General features: G+C 58.7%; 2 protein-coding genes across 6 annotated transcripts; both read right to left on the bottom strand.

Annotated features, from left to right (window-relative positions):
• Window positions 1-3,435: 3,435 nt before the first annotated feature.
• Window positions 3,436-19,101, bottom strand: ITIH4 (inter-alpha-trypsin inhibitor heavy chain 4). Of its 5 annotated transcripts, XM_034998592.1 has the most exons (22): window positions 18,590-19,101; window positions 17,372-17,532; window positions 14,877-14,981; window positions 14,545-14,707; window positions 14,283-14,393; window positions 13,703-13,828; window positions 12,935-13,051; window positions 12,511-12,679; window positions 12,282-12,407; window positions 11,909-12,090; window positions 11,641-11,826; window positions 9,893-10,032; window positions 9,485-9,639; window positions 9,181-9,207; window positions 8,939-8,992; window positions 8,359-8,478; window positions 7,678-7,824; window positions 7,317-7,553; window positions 6,081-6,255; window positions 4,302-4,456; window positions 4,090-4,186; window positions 3,436-3,655 (listed from the first exon to the last, which is right to left on the bottom strand). In XM_034998592.1, the coding sequence occupies exons 1-22, from the start codon at window positions 18,743-18,745 to the stop codon at window positions 3,586-3,588; spliced, it is 2,979 nt and encodes a 992-aa protein (XP_034854483.1). In that variant the 5' UTR covers window positions 18,746-19,101; the 3' UTR covers window positions 3,436-3,585. The 5 variants fall into 5 exon arrangements, with proteins under 5 accessions (XP_034854483.1, XP_034854486.1, XP_034854484.1 ...); XM_034998595.1 differs by lacking the exon at window positions 7,678-7,824; XM_034998593.1 differs by lacking the exon at window positions 8,939-8,992.
• Window positions 19,102-19,483: 382 nt separating this feature from the next.
• MUSTN1 (musculoskeletal, embryonic nuclear protein 1) lies at window positions 19,484-22,819 on the bottom strand. The gene is made up of 3 exons (XM_034998538.1): window positions 22,574-22,819; window positions 21,368-21,500; window positions 19,484-21,183 (listed from the first exon to the last, which is right to left on the bottom strand). The coding sequence occupies exons 1-3, from the start codon at window positions 22,580-22,582 to the stop codon at window positions 21,077-21,079; spliced, it is 249 nt and encodes an 82-aa protein (XP_034854429.1). The 5' UTR covers window positions 22,583-22,819; the 3' UTR covers window positions 19,484-21,076.
• Between the last annotated feature and the right edge of the window lie 1,784 nt (window positions 22,820-24,603).

The following is a 24,603-nucleotide window of genomic DNA, read 5'->3' as shown; positions in this document are numbered from 1 at the left end:
GAACATTCTGATTCTGGGCCAGAATCTGGGGGCACACAGCTTAGTAACCCAGTTCCTCTTTGCATGGGTGCCCCAAGTTTGCTAGCAGCTAAGCTGGGAATCCTTTTGATCCTTCAATCACAACTCATGGTGACCACCAGCTCCACCCCCACAATAAGTCCTGCGTGGGGTTGGGGGTCAGACAGAGATTCCCGGAGGAGGGGCTCTGAGGGCTCTCAGCCTGGACAACCCTCTCCCATCAGGACAACTGCAACACCCCTTCCTGGGTCTCTCTGCTTCCACAGAGGGATTCTGTAGAGCAGAACTGACCGTCAGTCCCTGCCTAAAACCCTCTAAATAACACCTCCCACCCACTGATCTTGGAACAAAGGCCAAAATCCTACCTATGGCCTCTCTCACTTCACCAACCCCACACACCAGGTGTTTCCCGTCACTTTCAGGGTTCCAGACACACGGACTGCTTCCAGTTCTGCAAACCTAACCCCTCCCGCCCCAGATCCTTTGGCTCTGCTGTTGCCTCTGCCTGCGGGGCTCTGGGTGCGCTGTGCAGAGGGTACCCGCTGAAGGAAGCTGTGGGCAGCTTGGATGGCAGAGCAGGGCCACAACCTCCTGGAAGAGGTTGGGGTTAGACTGAGAATGGCAGTGGAGGGTGGGATCTGGCGATGGGTCACCAGGAAATTCCCCTACCTCCCAGTCCAGGGGCCCGTCTGCCTGAGCCAGAACAGGGTTTCCCAGGACCTGGGGGCCTGGAGGAGGGCCCCGGGGAGGCCGGTCCAGGAGAATACATAAGGCCCTGCCACCCACTCGGTCCCGGGTTGACTGAGGAACCACGGAACTTTAAACCAGTCAGTTTTCACATCTGTAAAATGGGGAGAAAGATCTTGCCAGAGGGTGTGAAGACATCATCAGCATTATGGTTTCTGATCCTCCTGAGGCGCCTGTCGTTGTCCTGTCCCCCCAGGTAGCCCCCAAGCCCAGTGAGTTGGGAGAAAGGCAGGAGGAGGTCCCCAGGCAAGATTCTGCCCCTTCCCCCCAATACACAGTCAGGGAGACCCTCCATGCAGGCAAAAACCTGGTGGACTGTGTCCTCTCCCCAGTCCCACGTCATCCTGGCTGTGCCTGCCCCTGCTTACGGCCTCTGATGCCTCCCCCAGCTTTCCAGAGAGAAGCCACACTCCCTGGCAAGGTGCACACAGCCGGGGCTGGCCTTGTCCGGCTTTTCCACCTCTCCAGCGTCCACTTCCGCCTCACCCTGTGGCACTGCTTTCCTCCACTTCCCCTGAATTCAATGCGCAGCATTCTGGCTCTAGGCCTGGTGTCCTTGCCCTCCATTTCCACTGGGCTAACTTCTCTTTATTCTTCAAAATGCAACCCCAACCATGCCACTTCCAGGAAGCCTTCCCTGATATTCCCCAGGTTGGACAAAATGTCTCCCCCTGGGCTCTTTGTTCTCTGGGTGGCAGCTGTTGCAGTAGGCACCGTGTCTCCCGTGGTACCCAATGTACCTGCGGCACCCGGCCCAGGGCCTGGCCTAAGTGAGTAGCTGGAAAGCACTCAGGGAACAAAACAGTGAAGGGCACGGAGCTCCTTTCAACTGTTCTCAGAGAACACCTGCTCTGTAAGTGCTCTGGGCCAGAAAGTCACCCATAACCCCCCTGCTGGGGTGCCAGTTCCACAGCCCAGCCCAGGCGATGGGGTCCCGGGGGGGGTTTGGGGTGGGCAGGCATCTTGTCCCCGGATGGTAGCACTAGCCCCCCAGCAAGTCCAGCAGAGCCCCTGAGGCTGCTCCCTTGTCTCAAGGAGCTCTGGTCTGAGCCCTTCTGAGCGGCCCCCACAAGGCGACTCAGCCCGTGACCCCCGCCCGCCGACCACGCTGGATGGGGAGGCATCAGGGCGACGGAGTGTCCCCTGCTGCTGGAGACCCCTCCCACTGGCTTCTCCTCTGACCCTTCTAGAAAGAGTCACTCTGCAAACATTCTGTAAAGCCCTAGAGCCGAGAAAAGAATGTTTCTCTGGTGATCTAGTTTGCTCCCTCCCAGCAAGCCGACGAGCTCATTTCCTGCTTTACCCTGGCTGCCAGGATGCCCAGAGCACACCCTCGGTGCCATGGTTCCCTGCCCGGCCCTGGCGCCTCTGATCCAGCTCTCTCCCCTGCTTGCCTCTTCTCTTTGATCTCATCCTCCTGGTTTTTGTTTTGTTCTCTTGATGCTTTTTATTTGTAAGCCAAAGACGTGGGTCATTTTTAAAGAAGTAGGTAGAGTAATTGTAAATGGTTTCTTAGGTATGCTTTGCCTACGCAGGGATTGGGTGCCCTCTCTGGGGTGCTTAACCCTGGAGCGTGGATGGCAGAGCACAGCCCTGGCAGCCCAGGATCCGGGAGCTCCCCCATGGGACTGGAGGCTCCTGGGGACAGACCCTGGCTCCCTTCCTGGGGCCGGAGCCTCACCTCTGTATCCTCTCTGCCTGGACTAGCCTCTCGACAAGGCAGTGAGCAGACAGGCCTGACCCTGAGCACAGGTGTGGAAATCAGACTGTGTCATGTAAACCCCATCACCAAGGGGTCCCAGAGCTTGCTGAGGACCTCGGGGAGTTGGCCTGTAAAGAACTTCTGCCCAGTTTGTGCCTACCCGGGGACATTTGTTTCTAACAAGAACTTCTACCCAGTTCATGGGTCTTTTTTTTAGTTGAAACTGGTTTCCACGGACTGAGTGACCATAAAGCAGACTAAACCTTTGCTCCCAGAGTATATTCTCCTGTCCTAGACCCCCAGCTGCAAGCTAGAGCAACGTTTTATTTTATTTTATTTTATTTTTTTCTCTTATTTATACTTATTTAAATTCAACTAGCCAACATATGGTACCCGTTAGTTTTTGATGTCGTGTTCAATGATTCATTAGTTGGGTATAACACCCAATGTGGAGCAACATTTTAAATAGGTGGTTTAATCTCTCCAAATCATAGTTTCTCTGCTTATAAAATGAAGAGACTGGACTGAAATTTCGCCATGGGGCTTACTGGCCACAGGCCTTTGAAGGGCTCACAGTAGAAGATTCTAAGATTCTGGGGCGCCTGGGTGGCTCAGTCGTTAAGCGTCTGCCTTTGGCTCAGGTCATGATCACAGGGTCCTGGGATCGAGCCCCGCATTGGGCTCCCTGCTCCGCGGGAAGCCTGCTTCTCCCTCTCCCACCCCCCCTGCTTGTGTTCCCTCTCTCGCTGTGTCTCTCTCTGTCAAATAAATAAATAAATAAATAAATAAATAAATAAATAAATAAATAAATAAATAAATAAAGTCGATCCCAGGACCCTGGGATCATGACCTGAGCCGAAGGCAGACGCTTAATGACTGAGCCACCCAGGTGCCCCAAGAAAAGAAGATTCTAAGATTCTAATTCTAATGTGGGATTTAGCCAGATGCAAGCAGAGATGCCCATTGCCTGGGCTTACAGCACCTGTTTTTATTGTAATGAGTCAAAATATCCTCCCCATCGCAGCCCAGGCCCCACAGGCGGCCCTCCGGTCACACGGTGGCAGTCCTCCACACACCTTTGTGCAGCATGGGGGGGGGGCTTCACCCCTCCCTCATAACTACAGCTCCACGGACCAGCAGGAAATCTCTGTTCCTGGAGACCCCTCTTGGTAATCCAGCTTGAGCAACCTGGGATAGAAAGACGGACAGACAGAAAAATAGGTGGTCCGCAAATCTCAGGTGTGGTGGGAAGAGACAGAGATGGCTGGGGTTAGGAATGGGGAGGGTAGAGAGTCTCGGGGCCCTGAGAACTTCCTCCAGCACAGGCTGACAAGGCCCCGTCACCCAAGTGGACCCAGCTATGTGTGGTCCTCAGGGTCCGGGGCTCTGAGACTTCAGGAGGAGTTTCCTCCTTGTGATCTCTGGGCTGGGGTGGTTTCTGTGGGTCTGAGCTGACTGTCCTTTGTGGGGTCGCTAAGACCTGGGTCACACATATCTAAAGCATCAGCCTTTGCCCTGACCGTCTCTATTTGCCAGGCAAGGACAGAGGGGTAGGGGCCCAGCTCCCAGTCTCCCAGCCCCTGCCCTTGGCCGGGCTCAGTGGCCTGCTTGCATAGAGTCACCTGGTGGCAGAGTACTCAAGGCCCTGAACCCTCAGCAGTCGCTTGCTGTCATCTGCCGCTGCCGGAGGCTCCCAGAGCACGTCCTGGTAAAACTGGCCTGGGACACAAAGGATGGGTCAGCCAGGCATAAAGACAGAGAGGGAGGCTGCGAGACACACAGAGGGAAAGGCCACTGCCTGTTCACTGCAGCGGTGGCTTGTGAGGACGCCTACCGAGGGTCCCGCCAACGCGGCTGGAGAAGCGGTGGGTGTCCCGCAGAAGGAGCCGGAGCCCCTCCCCGGGGCCGTCCCAGGGTAGCAGGCCGATGGTCACTCTGTCCGGGCTGCTGAACAGCAGGAGCCCCGCCTTGTCCATGGTCAGCTTGACGCTGCGGGGAGAGCCAGGGTCCTGAGCCGTCGGGCTGGGAGCCGGCGGGGCTGCCCTCTTGTCCCCGGGAATTCCTACTGTGAAGGGACTCGGGTGCTGAGTCCCTTCAGTCCCTTCTGGGCTTCCGTCTCCTCATGGTGAACTGGGACCGACGGTAACTTAGATATAGCCGCTGCTTTCTTTATCAAATAAAACAATGGCCCCTTTCACTCCCTGGTTCTCTTAGATTTGGCTTCTCGTGAATTAGTTGGATACGATTTCGGCCGGTCTTGGTACATTTCCTCTGTCCCTTTTGTTGTTAAGGCCAGTGCCGCTTCCTTCTGAGGATTAGTGTTATTTAGGTCTAGAAGAGCAAGTCCCTTTCCCTTCTATCCTGTCCTTTTTTTTTACTTAAGATAATCTTTGAAGATCTTACCTTTTTTGTTTTCTTAGGAATGTGAGGCCCTTTTATGCATGTTGAATAGAACCCTGCTGTTACTCTGAGGTTATTTAAATGGAATTGCCCTAAACTGACGCTGTCTTCCAGTCATCAAACAAGACATAGTCTGTTTTCCCTTATGTGTATCTGCCGTAGCTCATGAAAGTATTTGGACTTTTTCTTACTGCAGGCGATAGGAATTCTTTATTCCACCCTCTAGCGTGCAAGTCCGAGGCATAGAAATCCTGTCATTCTCTGTGCATTTATCAGATAATCAGAAACTTCAAGCTCTCTTATGAAATCGGGCGGTTTTCAGGTGAAGCCCTTGGATTGTCTAGGCATGCGTTCATTTGTCAAGTGGAACCCAGTCTCTGCTGTGGGGCAGGGAGAGGGCAGAGGGCAAGGCTCTCTGTACCCCGTACAGGCAGGGGGTTGCAGGGCACGGCTCAAAGAGGGTCAGGGTCCTCGGCCCCATTCCCAGGCCCCCGTGACCTCCAGAGCTGGAGAGCTGCCTCTGGAAGGCTCTGTGGTGGGGCAGCCTCACCCAGAAGAGGATGCCGTCCACTTGCATTACCCACCAGCTGCCCAGTGTTTGATGCCGGGTGGACTCGTCGACCCCCGTCAGAGCTCCGGGAGCATGCTAAGGATGACATTCCTAACCTGCCCCGGGAGCCAGTGCTCTCCAGCTCATTGCTGTCATTACCTGGCCACACTGACCGCGCTGCCCCCCACGGCACCCCATGGGCACAGCATTGTCTAATGGGCAAAGTGCTCCTGGACCACATCCTCTTACTGGATCTTCCGCCCCGCCCTCTGAGACTCAGGGCCGGGGAATTATCTCTGGTGATGAGTGAGGAAACAGGCTCAGAGAGGGTGAGCAGCCTGCCCAGGGTCACACAGGATTAGCAGCAGAGCTAGTTCCAAACCACACGGTGCCCCACTTGGGGCAGTGACCTGGGTTAGGTATGAGGGCAGCCAGCTCCAGCCTAACTGCTCGGTGCCCTCCAGAGCAGGGGGTGGTGGTGCAGGGCTCTCTGTCTCTGCTCCTCCTGCGGGCGCAGCCCACTGCGGAGGACTCATGCCCAGCCACCCCGTCCTCAGGCCTGTGGGCTCAGGTCACCTGTCAGCACTGTCCCCAGCTAACTGATGGGGCCAGAGAGGTACCCAGACGAGGGGGGGACCCAACGGGACCCAGGCAGGGGCATACCCGGGTATCACTGAGAACAGCGTCTCCTTCCACTTGTAGGCAAAGTTTCTTCGGTTCCGGGTCACTACCACGTGCTCAGGGATGGCACGGACCTGCAGCTGGGGGTTCTTGAAGGTCACCTCGATCCACGAGAACCGGGCCTTCTCTGTCTCGTACTGGGCGGTCACCTCAACCCCTGAGAGGGTCAGGGGCAGAGAGGTCAAGACCGTGGCCCCAGCTGGGCGCTGGCCTGAGCGGGAGGTCCACCCAGACCCCTTCTCACCAGCTGACCTCCCCGCTCCCTTTCCCAAACACTCCCTCACACTGGGGGCTGTTTCCCACAGTCTCTCCCCTCATCCCCTGGTTTCAGATGGCTGTGGAAGGACCCCCGAATCCTCAGTGATGGCCACCTTCAGACGAGCCCCATGAGAAGGGAGTCGTGTCAGAAATCGACAAACGTTCATAAAGCCCGTGTGGTGTGCCTGGCCCGATGAGGTGCCATGGCCAAGGGCAAGATGGAAGAGGGGTGGTGCCCCCCCTCCTCTGTGAGCAAACAGACCACAGGCCTGGCGGGATGAGTGGCAGACTGTGTGGACCTGGGAGGAATGAGGGAGCCGTGCATTCTCATTGACTCTGGCCGGCTCTGCAGACGAGCGTGAGCGTCCCCGAGTGCTGTGCCTCCTTGCATCTGACCCGACACTCAGTTCAACCAGTAAGACCGTTCTGGGGGCTGGGGGTGCAGGCCTGGCCAGCACACACCTACCTCCTCCCACCATTCACCGCCTCCACACCCTCCACAGTCCCACCAGCACCTTCCAGCGCTCTGCTTCTGCCTGCCCCTTCCTCTGTCCAGTGGACCCCTCCTGGTCTGCCAAGGCCCAGTCACTCCTATATGACCCTGTGCAGCATCCCTGCTCCCCGGACAGCTCTTGTCTCCTCCTCTGGGTTTGCTTCCATGTCACTCTGGGCACTGACTATAGGCCACTGAGCTTATCTGTGCCCAAGTCTGTCTCCCCACCGCCGAAGTATGGCAGTGCCTGGGGCAAGTCCACATCTGGTCACCCTGGAGTGCCCAGGCCACCCCGACCTGTGTACGTGGCGCTCAGGGACATAGCCATGCCATGATCTGGGACGGGCCTGCATGGGGCAAGGTGTGTCTCCATGGGCAGGTGTCCCATCACTGTCTCTGGGGTAGTAAGTCGGGAGTCAGCGGTGTCTGGGTCTCTCTGGGTGGATGACTGGATGTGCACCTCTCACCCTGGTCAGGGTCTGAGAGCAGGTTCATCGGCCCCTGAGAGTGCCTGATGTCCACACAGAGGCGGTCCACGCTCTGTCTGGGCAGCATCAGGATGACGGCAGGCGCCTGGATGGCGGCTGGGACAGCAGCTGTGGTTCCTAGGGTAGGTAGAGCAGGCTGGGAGACAAGGACAAGGAGGGGACCAGGCCTGAGGGAGGCTGGCAACTGACCCGGGGGTGAGGCTGTCTTGGCTGATTCTGAAAGAAGAAAAAGTCTGGGTTTAGGAGCCCCTTCCCAAGGAGCGGGATGGGGGGAGCTGAGAGACAGAGACATGGATGTGTGGTTAGGGCTCCCTCTCGACCTCAACACTGGGAAACCCACGTGACAAGTCTGTAGAGCTCCCCGAGGCTTTCCTCTCCCAGATTCTCCTTGTTACAGGGTCAGAAGCTACTGCAGGGACTCTGGCCTGGGGGGCATCTTCGGCTCTTAAATCCACGCCAAGAAACACTTCGTCAAGAATAGAGGGGGCTTATGGCCGCCGAAGCAGGTATTGGTGCAGGGCCAGAAACAGAAAGGAAGAGGGCAGTCAGGACTGAGAGCAATCAGCACGCCCTCCAGCTGTCATCGGTGCCACCCGCCCTCCACCCAGCCCCGCAACCCCGGCCACACCTACACCCAACTTAGGAGAGCCTTTGTAATGAGATTTTCAAACAGGAGAGTGTGCCATTAGGGAAAATGGAGAAGACACAGGGTCTAGCCTGGCTCTGCGCTGTTTCTGAGTCCAGACCTGGAGATCAGAAACAGCTCAAGGGTCCACTGCTGGCTTTGGAAATGGAGGAAGACATCCCTTTCTAGAAGGTTCCATCCTGAGCCAGCCTCCAGAGTGTAATCAATCCAATTCAGTGAAAATAAAGTACACATTATGTCATGTCATGCCCCACCGCAACTCTCCCTGGTTTGTGCCCAGCCCTGTGCTTTGTGCTTTACCTCGCTAACTCTAGGGCCATGTTTAATGATCATCTTGAGAAAATTAGGCCCTCAGAGGGTCAGAAAGTGGCTTACCTAACAACATGTCCGGTAGCAGTGATTTTCCAGCCATAAGTGGGTAAGGATGAGGAGGACTAAGAGGTCCCTGTGGTCCGGCTCTCCCTAGGTCACTAGGTGTCTTCCTGGAAGGTCCAGCTTTGGAAAAGTTGACACACGCAGCCTTCTCTCAAGCAGTGTCATGGCTCCCCATGGCCGGGGCCCTGGGACCCAGGTCAGGAGAGGGATGTGGAGAGGGCAGATGGCTCCCCTCCCTACACTCATCACTCTGGGAGCCTGTCCCTCCATGGCCAGGAGAAGTTCAGCGTGGGAGCGATGGACCCTTCTTGAGCCCCCCACCAGCTGTCCCTGGAATATGAGCCCCCGCCCCCGCCCCTGACTCAGACTACCTTGTCCTCTACAGCCTCCTCTTTCAGTGAGGACAGAGTCTGTATAGATGCCTCCTAATCAGATATAACTGGACCTGAGTCCCAGCCCTGCCAACCAGCCAGGTGAGCCGGGCAAGTCACTCCCACAACAACCAGGGCAGAGTCTAGTCTGTGTCTGGGGTTAAGGTCCTGTCACTCTCCCCCACCCCTCCCCTTCCCTCCTTTGCCACCTGTTATTCTGGACCTTCTGTCTCCAGCGGTACGAAATCTAGAGAGTGGACCACCTGGAAATCAGAGGGACCTGGGTTTGCTTCTGGGATATACTTCTTTGGGGTCCCCAGCTGACCAGGGATTGTGTCCCTAAGTGCCCAGGACAGGGTCTGAGTAGCAGCAACCTCGTGGGGCTGGGGCCTTAGGCCCTGTGTCAGCCAACTGTCCCCCGGCCCAGCCTTTGAAGGAATTAAGCCCTTACCTAAGTAGAAGTTCTTGTGTTTGTTTTCTGGATAAAACAAAAAGAGAGAAAAGGAAATACACTGTTAGAGTGGTTTCGACAAGTTCAAAGTGCTTCTGTTTAAACTTGCTTCCCAACCCCAGCACTGAATAGGAGACCTGGCCTCTCAGCTTCCTCATCAATGGGATGGGATGAGTGTCCGGGGGATCCTGGGAAATTAGGGATGGCCGGGTCGGGGACTTGGTGGGGACACGGGAAAGGCTCTGGAGGACGCTAGGTCAAAACTGTGCTGCCGAGGAGGCTGGGGTCCTACTCTCACACCTACTGGTTTCCACAGGCTTCTCAGCAACTTCAGACCATTCTTTGCCTTCAGGTTTGGTGACCACCATGGATGTGAGGGGAGTGACAAAGCTATAGTGGAGCGACAAGCTCAGAGCTCGGGTCTCGAGGGCCTGTTTCTCAGCATCGGATGCCGAAATCCTGCAGGTGGGGGATATCAGAGGCTCAGCAGGTCCTCCCCAGATGCTTAGTCAGATTCTCCCTCCCTTCCAGACCCTTCTGGGAGGTTCCCACTGGGAGAGTCTGGAGCTCACCCACGATGCCACCAGTCTCTCTATGCCCGGGAGATACCCCGGGCCAGCTGCACCTGCCCCCCGCACCGGGGAAAGCTTGGGAAGGTGCTTGGGCTGTGTGTGGCTGTCCCAGCAGGCCCTCGAGGGTGTGGGCCACTCACATTTGCTCCAGCAGTTGCTGGATGGTCAAGTATGCCCAGAGTCTCTCCATGAAGCTGTGGAAGATGTACTTGGGGTTCTGGAACTCGTTCTCCTGCTCCGCCACACTGGACTCCGTTTGGAAGGTGATGTTCTGCATGTGCTGGAAAGAGGGGCCCAGCCCGGGCAGGGGCAGTGAGGGCCCCTCCAAGGCCAGCATGGCAGGCACAGAGCCGGAACTCAGGTCAGACCGACCTTTCCAGAGAAAGGGAAATGAGAATGGGATCCGAACCCCCGGCCAGGGTAGAAACAGCAGGAGGCAGGAAGGGCAAGTGCAATGTGGGGGCAGAAAGGGGCCCCAGGGACATTCCACACTCACCCCAAATATGGAGACTCTGGGGACAAAGAGGGAAGAGCCTTCTCCTGAAGTCAGTGGCAGAGTTGAGAAGAGAACTCAGGTGTCATGGCCCTGATAGCGCTTGGGGCCCCATCCGCCCCAACCAGCAGTCCCCTGCCCAAGCTGGTGCCCTCTGCTGGGGCTGGGTGTGGCAGGATGGTGGCAGTAAGGCGGATGCCAAGCTCTGGGTGGACTGCGGCTTCCTTCCCCAGGGCGGGGCCTTCTGGTCTCAGGCTGCCTTGCCCGCAGTCTGGGAAGTGGGGTCTGGGGACAGAGGAACCCTGCCCTCTCTCACCCCTGCTCCACACAGCAGCCGAAGACCTTATCGTGGATCAGATCCCACTACCCCTGCTGGAACCACTCCTCTGTCTCTCGCCCGCAGCCTGGTTTCCCAAAACTGCCCCATGCAGGCCACCTGCGTGAATTTTGCCCTGTCCACACACACAGCGATTTGTTTGATGGTTTTCCTTAAAGGAACGTTAAATAGATGAATACTATTTATTTAGCCTTGTCCCAAGCAATCATATCTGCGAAAGTCTTGGGTCTGGTGTTCAAGTTCTATTTTCCGGGAGACGCATTAAAATAAATACACAACTACTGAAACAAAGACATGTTTGTGAACTACCTGGAGCCATCCCGAGTTCTGCAGTTTGGGAACCTCTGGCCTTCAGGTTACTATTAGCAGCTAACGCGAATGGAGTGGTTATGCTGGGGCCAGACATTAATCCCCACAGCAGCCTTATAAGATGGGTAGGGTGACCTATTCTGATTTTTACACAGGAGGAAACTGAGGCACAGGAAGGTTACGTGATCTGCCTCAGGCCTCACCTCTGCGAGGTGGCAGAGTGGGTTTGAACCCAGGTTTGAACCCAGCCTGCAGCTCCCTGGTTGTGTGAGGATTTACCCGCACTGTCTCTCCCGAGAGGACAGTATCCCCAGGGCTAGAGAAGGACCTAGAGCAGAGCAGGTGCTGTTTCTCTCCGTAGAATGAGAGGGCCCCTCGAGGCACAGAGGCAGAGACGGGCACCACGAGGGGAGCCGGGCTCTTGACCTGGCTGCTTTGGGGCCCGAGGCAAGTTGCCTGCTCTGCCTGGACCTCAGCCTGCTCATCTGCGAAATGGGAGCAGTCCCCCCTGGCCGACGACAGCCTCCGAGGGCCGGTGTGAGGCCAGGAGGGCATGCCAAGCACCTGGTGCTCTGAGGACCAGCAGCAGCACCGACGGACTGCTACGTGTCATCTCTAAGTGGCAGAGGGCACCGTGTGACTTGTGCAAGGTCAGTCGCTGGAGCCCTGCCGGGCTGGCGTTTGAACCCGGCCCCTCTGACTGCCTGCCCCAGCTGCCCCTCCCCTGCAGAGGGGCTGGCCACACTCACCAGCTGCCCCCTGACTTTGGCTGAGAGCACATCGGGGCTCTGGTCCCGGAGCTTCCCGGCCACGACGATCTCGGAGCCTTTGAAGAGCAGCCGGAAGTTGTCCCGTGAGACCTCCTCCACCGCGTTGCTGGGGTACTCAAAGGTCACCGCTGTCAGCAGTGGGTTGGCCACTTCCTGGTAGAAGTCCTGCAAGGTGGGGGGTGTCACGAGTGCGGGGCCGGGCTCCGCCCGCCTCACCCAGGCGGCCCCCCCCGGGGCCCTCTGGCACCTGCAGCTGCAGGGTGGAGTCCGAGTCCTCATAGATGCGCCGAGTCAGGCCGCCGTTATCTAGCGCCAGCTTCTCTAGGAAGGCAAGGCTGACGTCGAAGCCAAAGCCCAGGCAGAAGAGGCTGTACTGGCCATCTATAGCTTCCTTCACGTTCTTCTGGATCCTTGCAGGGTTGGTCTCCCCTGGACGCAGCAGTGTGGGAAGGGGGAGTGAAGAAACAGTGATTTGTTCAAAGATACTTCTGGAATCTCAGAGCCAGAGGGGCCTCAGATACGCCCCCCACCCCAGCCTCGGGTCCCACGGGAAGCCAGGGAGAACCCCAGCTGCCCCCCCAAGGGGCAGCGTGTCCCGGAGTGGCTGGCGGTGCCCTCACCCACGGTGGGGTCGCCGTCGGTGAGCAGGATGATGAGGGAGACGCTCCCCTCTGGCAGCAGCTCCTTCTGGTTGGCGCTGTCCAGCAGCTGCACGGCCAGCAGCATCGCGTCGTTGATGTTGGTCCCTGGGGGGCACGCACTCTCAGGGTCGTAGCTTCCAGCCCGGCTGCCCAGGCTGGGCTCGCTGCACCAGAAGCCGCCACGCTGCAGGGCCCCAGAGGCGCTCACCTCCTTGGGTCTGGATGCTGGCAGCATAGCTCCTGGCCTGGTTCACGTTCTCGGCCGAGGCCGGCACCAGCAAGGGCTTCCACTGGGCCGCCTCCCCGCTGAAGCTGACAAGATTGAACTGGTCGTGGGGGCTGAGGTCATCCAGGATCTTGATTAAGGCTTCCTGGGTCTGGGCAGGAGGGTGGGAGACTCAGGAGGGTGTCTGAGCGGGCCTCCCTGGGGCTCATGTGTACTTGGGCTGGCATCCGAGGGCTCCCACGGTCAATGCTCTTGGGGCAGGCGATGTCCACACTCTGGCCGATCTCAACCCCTGGGTGCCCCCTACCCAGGAAGATGGAGGAGGGAGAATGCCTCCTGGACCAGACCCAATGGCATGAGGCCTGTGTGAGTTTCCAGGGCTGTGCCCTTAGCCAGAGGGACCCACCTGCTCTATCTTCCTGCCTCTCATGGAGCCGCTTTTGTCAATGACAAAGATCACATTCTTGGGTATGGTGGGCAGGCCTTCGGGGGCAAAGTGGTGCACAAAGTAGCCACTCTCGATCTGTGATCAGAGTGAAACAAACCCAGGTAATAAGAGCTGCAGCCCTGCCCTGCCCCCGACCAGTCTTCTCACCCTAATCCTTGGGTTCCTCTCTTCACACAGCCCCCTCAGTCTCTGTCCCACTGCTGACCTCCCAAATCTTCACCATCTTCCACGGCTCAGTCCAGCCCCTCTCTTGCCTTCCCTGCTCACACATGGTCCACTAGAACTCTACCCCCACTTTATCTCCTATTTGTTTTAGTATTTGAGGCAACTTATCACAAAAAGTTTAGACATTCTAAGCCTAAAATCCATTAAAAGACTAAAGACTTTAAAAACAAGGTCCATCAAAGGTGAAAAGGGAAAGCACAATGATGCCAGAAACTTGTGTGAAAGAAGCTACTGCCACTGAGCATAAAACTGAACTGTGAGCCTCCTGGCAGCCAAGGCAATAAGGGAAATCCTGCAGGGCATCTCTTTAGCAGAGGTGAAACTTCTGTGCCTCCAAGAGAAAATTGTTTCAGGGACAACATAACAAAATTACTTGTTTTTGGCCTGTGCTGCCACTGGTTCACCCTGATAAGTAGGGGCAGTTATTTTGCATTTCATTCTAGAACATACAAGCTCAGGCCCTTTTCTGGTTGCCCTACTCTTGCCTTAGAGCCCACACACCTGAATGGAGCCCCCCGAGACGGTCCGGTGCACATCGTAGCGGACGATGAAGTTGCCATCCAGGACTGTGTCCTGTTGCCCTGGTGACATTTGCTGGGAGAGCGTGGGCTTGAATTGGATGTGAGCCTGGGGAAGGATGGGCTGGAGTTGGGAGGAGCCCCATGGTCACCCCCACCCCCTCTGAAGCAAGAATTCCAGGATGCGGCCTTGGGCCACAGTCCAGGGAACGTTCTCTGAGGCCAAGCTGTTGGAGAGACTGCCTCCATACAGGGGAGTGGGAGCTGTGCGAGCAGAGGCTGGGCTCAGTTTGCACAGGATCCTGCTGGTGACCCCTCCCCGCCGTGGGTCCCTCACTCGGGCTCCTCCCCATGGCCTTCTCCCCATCTCAGGCTCCACACCAGCACCCAGCAGCCTTCTCTAGGCCCTCCTCCACCTCGGCCAAGTGGTAGCATGGACACAGACCTCCGAAGTCCCTCCAGCTCAGAGTCTGCCCATTTGTCCCGCTCTCTGGACAGACTCATATGGCTGGCCTGACAACAGGCCCCTGGGGACCCTTGCCCGCCGACCGAGGCAGGCCCACCTTGGTCTTGTTCTGCGAGACAGTGAGGGCGTCTGCCAGTTCGTTGGTCATGAAGGTGCTCTCTGTCTCCAGAAAGCTGATGCCCTGAGGCTCGAAGATGTGAATGTCCATCTGGAGGCAAGCAGTGGGTCACTGGGTCGGCCAGAGTTGGGGCTGGGCCTCACAGGAGGCAGAGGGGGAAGGAGGGGCTGCCCTCAGCGGAGCAGGTGTCTTCCTGGTGCAAACCCCCCTCCCTGGACCGGGGAGCGGGCAGTGCCGGTACCTGAAGGTGCTTGACCAGCTGCTGGGGCTGGACTTTCAGCAGCAGCTCATATGCTCCCAGATACCGCTTGAGCAGCTCCTCATACACCAGCTCGAAGGTGACCTTGGCAGCGGGAGCCACACTGACCGACACCTGGAACTGCTCCGTCTTTCTTCCGCTGGCCCTGGGGGAGGAGAGCAGCAGGTCTGCCCCTCCAGGCCAGGCAGGGTATGGCCACTGGAGGCTGGAGGGGGTCTGCAGGGCTGAAGGCAGGGGCAGCCTCTCCCCGGCCCCCCCCCCCCCCCCCCCCCCCCCCGCCGCCGGGGTCCCTCCCACCACCCGCTTTGGCTCACTTGACGAGGCCAGCGCTCTCGCCCCTGGCCACAGCCGCGCTGTACTGTTCCTGGGCTGCAGCCTTCTCCTTGATGTTCCCTGGGTAGGTCACACCTCCGATGACCCTGGGGCAGGGTGGCAGGCGTTGTGGAGGGCTTGATAGGAGCTGCTCACTCCAATCCCACCCCCTCCAGGGAGGCTCCCTGGACCTGGTGTGCCTCTTAACAGATCGACTCCTGTCTTTGCCTGAGCCCACCCATTTCTTTCTTTCTTTCTTCTTATTATTTTTTAAAGATTTTATTTATTCAATCGTCAGAGAGAGAACGAGAGCACAAGCAGGGGGAACGACAGGCAGAGGGAGAAGCGGGCTCCTCGCTAAGCAGGGAGCCCGATGCAGGGTTCGATCCCAGGACCCCGGGATCATGACCTGAGCTGAAGGCAGACGCTTAACCGACTGAGCCACCCAGGCGCCCAGCCTACTCACTTATTATGTACTTACTGTATACAAGACTCTGTGCAGGGCCCCGGATGAGGGTGGTGGGCCTCTGCGAGCCATGCTAGGCTTCTGTCTACCCTGCAGCACGCACAGTGTTGGTAAACATACATTTACTGAACAGCCCAGGGAGGCAGGTTGCAGGGGAGGCAGGGCTGAGGTAGAGCCTGGCCTCCACCCTTGCAGCCTGGCCCCACATTCCGGCTTGGCCGGTCTACCTCACAGCCTGCCCCCCGCGGAACTGGTCAGTCACCAGCGGGCGCTTCCCGGGGCGCACTTTTGCCCAGCTTGTATGCAGCTGTGCGGGCAGCCAGAGGAGGAGCGGGGTGCCGGGCTCCCAGGCCAGTGGGAAACGCGGGTCTGAGAGGCTCTGATCCCTCTCCCTGCAGCTGGCCCCTCTTCCCGCCGGCACACGGCAGGGCTGTCTGCACAGAGGCGGGCCTCTGCGGAAGTAGGTTTGGGACAACTGCTGCACGGGGCCCCCAGGGCTGTGCACACAATCCTAACAGCTATTCTTTGGGACTAGAAGGAACTGCTGGGGCTTTTCCTCTGGAAGAAGAACTGCTCCAGACCCTCCTTGTGAGGTGAGCAGGGACGTGTCAGCGAACCTACGCCTGGTCCACCTGGGTGGGCTGAAAGGGTGACAGTGGGCAGGGGTGGGCAGGGTGGGTGTAGCTAGGGCATTAGGACCCAGTTTCCTACCTCCCCACCTTCCTGACCTTCTTGGTCACAATTTAACTCTGGGCGAGGGATGCTGCTACTGAGTGGGCCACAGGGCTCCTCCTCCCAGATGCCCCAGCTGGGACTCCCCGCCAGGCCAGAGAGCAGGGCACCCTGCCCCCTGCTTCCCCATCTCCTGCAGCAACACCATCTGACCCAGAGAGGGGTGCAGGCCCTGGGCTCTCAGCACATGCCATGCATCTGGAAGCTGGCTGCCTGCTGGTCTTGGCCGCCCATCGGAGGCTGGGGGTACCCTGCAGCACTCAGACTGCAAGTCGGGCAGCACAGGCCTGGCTCCAGGATTAGGAGAAGCAGGGGGCTGCTGACGGGGGTGGCACAGGGAGCGAGGAAGAAGCTGACCGCAGGGACCCAGGCCCCACCGCAGTTATTTCAGAGGTCTCAGGGTAGTTTGGGGACCCCGGCCGAGAGAAGCTTGCTCTGGGCCCCATCCATCACCCTCCCTCAATTGCTGGGATCAGCGTCTCTCTGGCCTGCCCTCAATCACTACCTCTCTCGTGGGGCCAGGGGCAGACGGGGAGGGTTCTCAGGCATTTAGCAAACATTGCAAAAGAGTCGGGAAGGGTGGGGGATGACAGTAGAGGACAAGGTGAGGAGCAGCCCTGAGCCACAGAAATCCCAGGGGCCTCCCCATGCGGCCTTGGGCCCAGAGCAGAAAGGCCCTCTGCTGTGTCCCAGGTGGGAGGGAGGGGACGAGCTGGCTTAGAACTTCCTGTGACAAAGAGATCGCCCTCCTCGAGGCATTGCTCCATTGTGGGGCAGCCCAGGAGTTAGGAAGTCATCTGTATTCTGAGCTGGACTCTGCCTTTTATGACTCCCTCCTGCCTGGGCCTGGCCTCAGAATGCCCCAGCTCTACTCTTCAGAGGCAAAGACACCAAGATGCTGTGGTTCTCCATCTGTCAACTGGGCAGGTTGGTGGATGGTGGCTGGCGGGAGGGATAAATGGAAGGGTGGGTGGAGGGATGGATAGAGGGAGGGAGGGATGGAGAGATGGAGGTAAGGATGAAGGGAGGGAGGAAGGGAGGGAGGGACGGATGGCAGGAGGGCTGGATGGGTGGAGGATGGAGGGATGGAACATCTCTGACAATGCATGAAGTTCATGGGTAAAGCCTCTGGTCCCTTGTATTGCCTGCAGGCAGAGCACACACGCCTAAGGCATCCATCCTGGCTCACCTCACATCAGGAAGAGGGTCGCTCTTCCCGACAGGGTGTCGCCAGGGAAGATGGTGTCATGGTGCTGGGTTGCAGGAGGGCGATGGGGAAGAGGGCAGGAAGGCACCTACATGGAGAAGTTGGTGATGAAGGCTCTCTTGGGCAGCTCCACCTGGAAGGTGGCCTCCTGCATAACACTGGCCCTGTTGACCACCCTGCTGGTGACGACGGTGTGGGCAAATCTGGACGAGACCTTGGAGTCCACGCTGAGGCTGTAGATGTTGATGCCATTCTGGACCAGTGAAGGGGGAGGGGTGGGACTGTTTGAATGTCACCCCAGCTTGAGACAGCACTCTTTAAGAGGGGGCCCTGCCCTTGGTCCCCGACACCACTGAACCACCAAGCCCCCGGCCAAACCCCACGAGGCATTTCACATGTGAACACTGGTCTCACAGCAGAGGGAGCTGAGTGCTTCGTCCCCCACCCTTCAGTGTGTCCGGGAGGTGACTGTCACTTTCTCCTCGGGCCGGGGGCCTTAGAGGGGTCAGGCAGCTTCACATTTGATCTTAGCTCTGCCCGGTGAAAGGGTAGTGAACAAGTTCTGCGATTTCTGGTGCCCTCGGCCTCCATGGAAACTGGGAAAACAGCTCTTGCCTGTCTCCCACCAGGTGCTTACAGGAGCTGGGAGAACGTGGAGGAGACGGGGGGGCCCAGTCTCTAATTACTGGGAGGCTTCCTCTTTGCCCCCCTTGACCCTGCGGCCCTGGACCCTCCCCAGGTACACGCTCTTCTCCTCCAGGTCTGCGGTTCCCCAGGAAGGACGTGTGCACGCCTGCAGCCTTGCACACCTGCTCTCTGCACATGGCATGTTCAGGCGCGCGCGCGGCTTAGCACTGAGGCCGGGTGGCTTGTAGAGTGCTCGGTGGCAGACATTGGATGAAGTTCTTTCTAGATCTTTACAGGTTTGAGCTTCATGACAAAGCTCTGAATAGCTTTTCTTTTTGCCGTTTTACAGATGAGGAAACGGACACCGAGAGTGTAAATAACTCCTGCGCGGCCACTCAGCCAGGGAGAGGGAGAGGCGGGCTCCTGGAGCCCATTCTCGCCCAGCCCACCCCCTGCCGGCGCCCGGCTCGCTGGGCCGCATCGCCTCCCCGTAAAGCAAAGCGGGAGCGGGGTCTCCCGCTGCTAAATGGGAGCGCATCCAGAGAGCGCGCAGGCTAATGCCCGGCGTCTTCGCGCACGCGCTGCTCCACGCTCGCCCGGCTGCACGTGCTTGCACACACACAGGCTCTCCTTGTTCGTCGGCTCACGCCACCCCCGCTCGGGCACCCGCGGATGCCCGTTACCTTCTGGGCGGCCGCTGCGTGGAGGGCAGCCAGCAGCAAGAGCAGCACCCGCGCCAGGCCCCAGGGGCGGCCGGGGGCCGAAGGCTTCATCTGGGCTCCAGTGCCCGGCGGGTCGCTTCTGAACTTGGGAGGAGGTGGGGAATGAATTAGTAACATGCTCGCGGCCCCGCCCCTCTGGGGGCGGCTTCTGGGAAGTCGGGATCTCCAAGCCAAAAACTGCAGTAGCCTCAGCTAAGCAAACTGTGAATGTCCCGTGGACCTTGGCTGGGGCTAGGAACACGTAGTGAGGAGAAGCGGGCTCAGGTGGGAAGTGGGTCTGGCTCTCCCTTGGAAAAGTCCAGAATCATCCCAGGCCACTACCAACCCCTCGCACCAGCCCTTCCACCAGCGGGCTCCCTAGGTCTGGGAGACGCAACAGTGAACCAGCCTGCTCTCCCTAAGCCCAGCCTGGGAGAAACAGGGATGGCCCAGACCAAGGGGGCTAGGGAGTGGCTTCCGGGAGGGGGCAGCGGGGACCCGAAAGGTACTGAGCAGCCATTGGGGTGTCTGACTGGGGCAAGGTCTGCTGGGGTCGGGGCAGGACGGAGACCCCCTGTTTCTGGGGTGAGAGAGACTGGGCCCAGGAGTCTTCTTCTCTGCGTTTGGGTCCCAGGCTGCTGTCGGGCCCCATTAATCTAGCTAGGGCTCTTGGTTCAACCCCAGCAGGGCCCCCAGAATGAGACCCGCACTTTGGCAATACCAACCGAGAGCCATAAAGATGCCCGCACCTCGAGGCCCAGAGGTCTCCCTCCAGGGCATTTATTGAGAGGAAGGCGTGGAACAGTGAGGTGGTGTGCCACGGTCCCGAGCCAGACCGGAGGGAGGGCACCGGAAGGCGTGGGCTAGGATTACCGGTAACTTTTCTCAGTTATCCTTTAATAAACTTGAAATGTCTTTGTAACAAACAGCAACGAAGTGAATAAATATTGAGGGATCTGGACGAAGCTGGTGCTTGTGTCCCTGGCGGTCCCAGCTCCTGGGTCTGGCCACGGGTAAGGTTCAGCAGTGTGGCCAGGTGCCAAACCCTGGGTCAAGGCTGGCTTGGTGACACTGGTGGGGGTGGGGGTGGGGGGTGTGAGGAGCAGCCACGTTGGGGGCCCACACAAGATTCTGAGGCAGTGACTGGCCGCCGGGGTCTCCTCCATCAAGGCCAGCAGCATCCAGCTCGGGGGAAAGGGCAGCAGAGACCCGGGTGCTGTGTCTGGCTGCGAGGAAGTGTCCCCCTTCCTTAGCACACCTGCAGCCAGAAGCATCTCTCTGCACGTCTACACTGCTTGCCCTTTGGCTCTGAATAAGGTTGGGATCATATGGGGCTTCACACCCCTGCGGCAATCTGAAAGAGCCTCCTCAAGGAGCACAGAGGGCAGGCCCAGGCCCTGTCCCACCGGAGGTCTGCTCCTCGGGGCACAGAGCACAGGCCCAGCCTAGAAGCAGCTATATAAGGAGGCCGGGCTGGCTGAGGACGTGGGAAAGGCTCCGAGCAGCCAGCCCCACCTGCCCAGGGGGCCAGCCGGCTTCCCTGCAGACAGTAGCCCTGAGTCGGGTGCCGCAAGGCCTGGCCCTGCTGGTCCAGCCTGGGACTCTGCCTGTGGTTTTGCCGTCACAGGGGGATGGGCCTCTGCAGGCCCAGATCTGACAGCTCCATGCACACAGGGGACACTGAGGCCTCGTGAGCCAAGGGCCTGGAGTTCCCATGATGCAGGCAGAGCTGTGGGAGTGGCAAGGGGGAGGCTCACCCTGTGCGTGGGACAACAGCTCAGGAGGTAGCCTACCACTGGCCAGAGAGGGGCCTCGACCTGGCTCTGTCTTTGAGGGGTATGAGCTGGCAAGGAGGTAGTGCAAACAGGGGTGCAGGGGGGAAGGGGCTGGGAGGTCCCTGGTCTGGCAGAGCCTTGGAGTCCTTGGACGCATCTCGATTGTTTCTGTGGAAGGCAGGCAGAGGGGTGAGCCTCGGGCCCCCACCTGCTTCACTCTGAGCAGTGTTCCTGTGGCCCTTGTCAGACAGGAGGGGAAATCGAGGCTCAGAAAGGGAGAGACTGGTTTGAAGTCATACAGGAGCTCAGCACCAGGTCTCCACGTCCAAGGCTCTTTCTAGCATGTGGCAGTAGCCATAATAGCACCTGCCTTACCCTCTGGGACCTCCCAAAAGCCCACGAAGGGTACGGAACATGCCCCACACCCTAACCCGCCTGCCCCTCCCCTACACTTAGTGGCCATGGCCGGTGACTAACTAACAGCCTCCAAATGCTGGGGCCACGTGGGCATGCTCTTTATTGGTGTTCCCTGGGTGCTGGTGCAGAGTCCCTGGGCCGAGGGGCCAGGGCTGTGAGGGGTGGGTGGCTGTCGCACAGGCAGCAGGTAAGAAGGTGCATTCTGGCATAAAAGAGTTTTTGGGAAAGGCTCCTGCGTCTGGGAGTTGGCAGCAGCAAGGGGAATGGGGCGCACGTCTTAGCCAAAGATGCTGTTGGCAGGTCCGGCTTTGGGCTTCTCGAAGACGGTCTCAGTGCCGGTCCGGTTGCTGCTGAACACAGATGGGGCGGTGGAGCCAGCTCGTTCTGTGGGGAAGATGGGGAGGTGGCGGAGGCGCATTTGTGGGGGGTGCCCCCCTGAGCTCAAGAGCTCTGGACTCTCAGGAAATGACCCTGGGGCCCCCCCCCCCCTCCCCCCCCCCCCCCCCCCCCCCCCCCCCACTGACAGCCATCCATGCCCTCCACCCCCACTGCCCGGGAGGATACTCACCACACTCCCGCATGACCTGGTAGGTCTTGGACTTGATCTCCTGGTTCTTGGCTAGGTTCCCACGGGCCCCCTTCAGATCTTCCTCCTTCACCGGGGGGCACTTCTTCTTGATGGGCGCCTCCTGAGCACCAGCCTTGGAGAGCCCAGAGCCTCATCTTAAAACCCCAGGCCTTGAGGCTGAAAGCCCCTTCCCACCTCTGTGCCTTGGCCCTGAGATCCCTCTTCACTGGTCACTGAGCTCAAGCCAATTGAAGGCGCCACTCCTCTTCCAGGAAGGTTTCCCAGTTGTACTCCACCCCCCACCCCCAAGTCTCTCTGTCCTTCTCCCACAGACTGGGACCTCGGGGACTGTGGCCTCATACTGCCTGCCTGGCCAGACTCAGGCCTGGGCACAAAGGGCAAAGGGGAAAGGGACTGGTTTTGAGGTGGATTTCAAGGGGTGAATTCCACGACCTGCTCACTGGATGGCAAGGGGTCCCTTAGAGCCTGCCTCTCTCTCTCCCCAACTGCCCGCATTTACCTTGTGTGTTTTGGGGGTGGGAATAGGGTAGTAGAATCAGATCCCCATGAAGTCAGTCTGAAGTGAGCACCCCCCCATGGATCAGGCAGCAAGGAGAGCCCCCCACTTAGCCTGCTATTCTGTCTGTCCCTCCAGTACTAGGGATATTCAGACTCCGTGCTTATCCTGGCAGCCCCAGGCGCCCACGAGTCTGAGGCCTCACTCCTTTCTAAGCCCTGGGGACAGGTGCAGGGAATCCCTGGTCTCCAAGTCTGGGCTGGGCTCCTGGGGCAACAGGCTGCACCCCCTGCACAGAGATCTGTCCTGCTGGGGAGATGCCCAGGCAGAACTGTGTACCTACAGATCCAGCCTCACACACACTCACACACAGTCACACACACATGGCTACAAACGAGTCATATAGTCAGCTTCGTTGCACACAAAAGCATACACAGAGACTCGAAGTATCCTACATGTCGTCTCTACCCTCCGGGCAAACCAGGGAATACCACCGAACCCAAGATAAATAGGGGTTTGTCGGCAAGCTGGGGCTGGGGGATGCCCTCCCTGGGCCGTGGCCGTTCAGGGGCTGCAGAGACTCCTGTTTACACCTGGAGTTCAGCTCAAGACACGACCGTCAGAGAGGACAGTGTCCAGGTTCCCATCCCCGCCCCTGCCCCCACACAGCCGGCGCTGGGCCCTCCTACCTGGGACATGGTGGGTCCCCTGCTCCTCTGACAGACGCGGAAACCGGTGGAAAAGATCAGAGCCGCGCCAGCCCTCTGGGGCTTATATAGTCCCCTTGCCTGTCCTGGCAAGCCACTCCCCTCCTCGACGGGTGTCCCGATGATTCAGGTCCACACGGCCTCTGGCTTCAGAGTTTATTCTTAGAGATGAGAGGGTCTGGCTGAGCACTGCTGCCTGGGGGGCTGTGGCCTGGAGAAAGCCGGTGGCGGGGGAGGCCCTGTGCCCTTGGCAACAGCTGCTCTAGGCCGGCAGGGGGGGTCGGGCCTGGCGGCGAGCAACGGGAGTGTGGACGCCTGTGTGCAGCCTGAGCGCCACCCCCCCCCCCCCGGACGGTCCATCCCCACGCAGTCCCCGGGGCGGGGCGGGGGGTCCACACCAGGCGGAGCCCTTCTGAGCTTGTTTTTCCTTCTCTTCCCCCCCGCTCCCTGGATTCCAGAGGCAAGAGACTTTCCATCCCTGCCCAGCAGGGCAGAAGCTTCCCGTATCTGACACTCGGGAGCATGTGCTCATGGCGCGGCCCCCCACGGTTCACAGGGGAGCAGCTGTGGCCGAGGGAAGCCCGGGGAGCCGCTCCAGCTCTTGGCTGCTGCCCCTGTCCTCTGTCTGACTCCCGGGGCAAGTTCAGCAAAGGGACAAAGAGGCAGGGGGTAAAAGTGCCCAGGAAGGACCAGGAAGAGCCCCGTTTTCTGGTAAGGGCACTGGTGAGTGCAGGCAGGGAAGCTCACAGAGCCTCTGACTGGATGAGGTCACCCAACGGTGCCCGGCCTGAGGGCATTCAGGCTGCTGAAGAGGGTGGGTGACATCCGAGCCCGTTCCAGGCACTGAGCTGTGGGGCTCAGGGGAGACCCTCGCCGCGCATGGCAGGACTCTCCACTTGGGGTGAGTGTGGAGTGGAGGGGGCCGGGGGTGTCAGCCACCCCGAGCTCCTTGTCAGTCTGTGATGGCGATTATTTCTATCGTTGGAGGTTCCAAGCAGACGGAACGCCACCAGGCACTGCCATTTGCTTACCCCGAATGCCACTCTACTGCTGTCATACCTCCAATCCCACCCCAAGCCCCCGCAGGCCGATGTGAGGGCTGCCAGGCTCCATCTGGAGCAAGCGCTGACATGAGGAATGCCTTCCAACGGCCAGGGCCACCCACGGGGCACGGAGGGCAAGCCCGGCTGGGAGGGGCGCTTCGGCACCGTCCCCACAGCTGCCTCTGCCCGGGAGGCACCTGCCTTCCAGCCCCGTGGCCTCAGGGACAAGGATGGGGGCTGTTCACTGCTCACACCTCCTTCCCCCAGCACCACTTGCTCCTCAGGGGGAGGTGGAGTACCTTTTCCTGGCATAGGCAGGCAAGTGGAAAGGGCAAGAGTATGCTTAGTTTTTTCCTTTGGCAGATTCTGGCTCCTGGGTCTTCACCAGGTGATGCAGGTTCATTCGTACTTGGTTTCCTGGGGAGAGTTGTTGTTGTTGTCTTCTTTTTTCTTTTTATAAAGATTATTTTATTTATTTGAGATAGGGAGAGCGAGAGCACGAGTAGAGGGAGAAGCAGGCTCCTCGCTGAGCAGGGAGTCTGACACGAGGCTCGATCATAGGACCCCGGAATCACGACCTGAGCCGAAGGCAGCCGCTTAACTGACTGAACCACCCAGGTGCCCCTGGGGAGAACCCTCTAACTCGCTGGGGAAATTTTCTTGACCCCACTAAGCTGTTTCAGCTCTAAAGAACACACAACCAACAACCACATGTGATGGTTTCTTTTTTTTTTTTTTTTAAAAACTGTATTAAGATGTGAAACTTTATTGTAAACCATTTTACAATGTAAGTACATCGTCTTCCCTTTCATTTCAAAAATGTGTTTCTGTGAATCTTACCACCACTGATGAAACACCCCCACCGGAAGGGCAGTGGAAATAGGCCATGGTTTGCTCAGACAGTTCTGAGTTCTAATAAACATCATGTAAAGAGAGATCAAATGAGACCCACCCACCCACTGGGCCAGG

This window comes from Mirounga leonina, unplaced genomic scaffold (assembly GCF_011800145.1).
Source record: "Mirounga leonina isolate KUSES-001 unplaced genomic scaffold, KU_Mleo_1.0 Mir_94, whole genome shotgun sequence".
In the NCBI taxonomy this organism is placed as follows: Eukaryota; Metazoa; Chordata; class Mammalia; order Carnivora; family Phocidae; genus Mirounga; species Mirounga leonina.
Note: the sequence above shows the minus strand (reverse complement) of the source record. Positions and strands in the feature narration are given on the sequence as shown.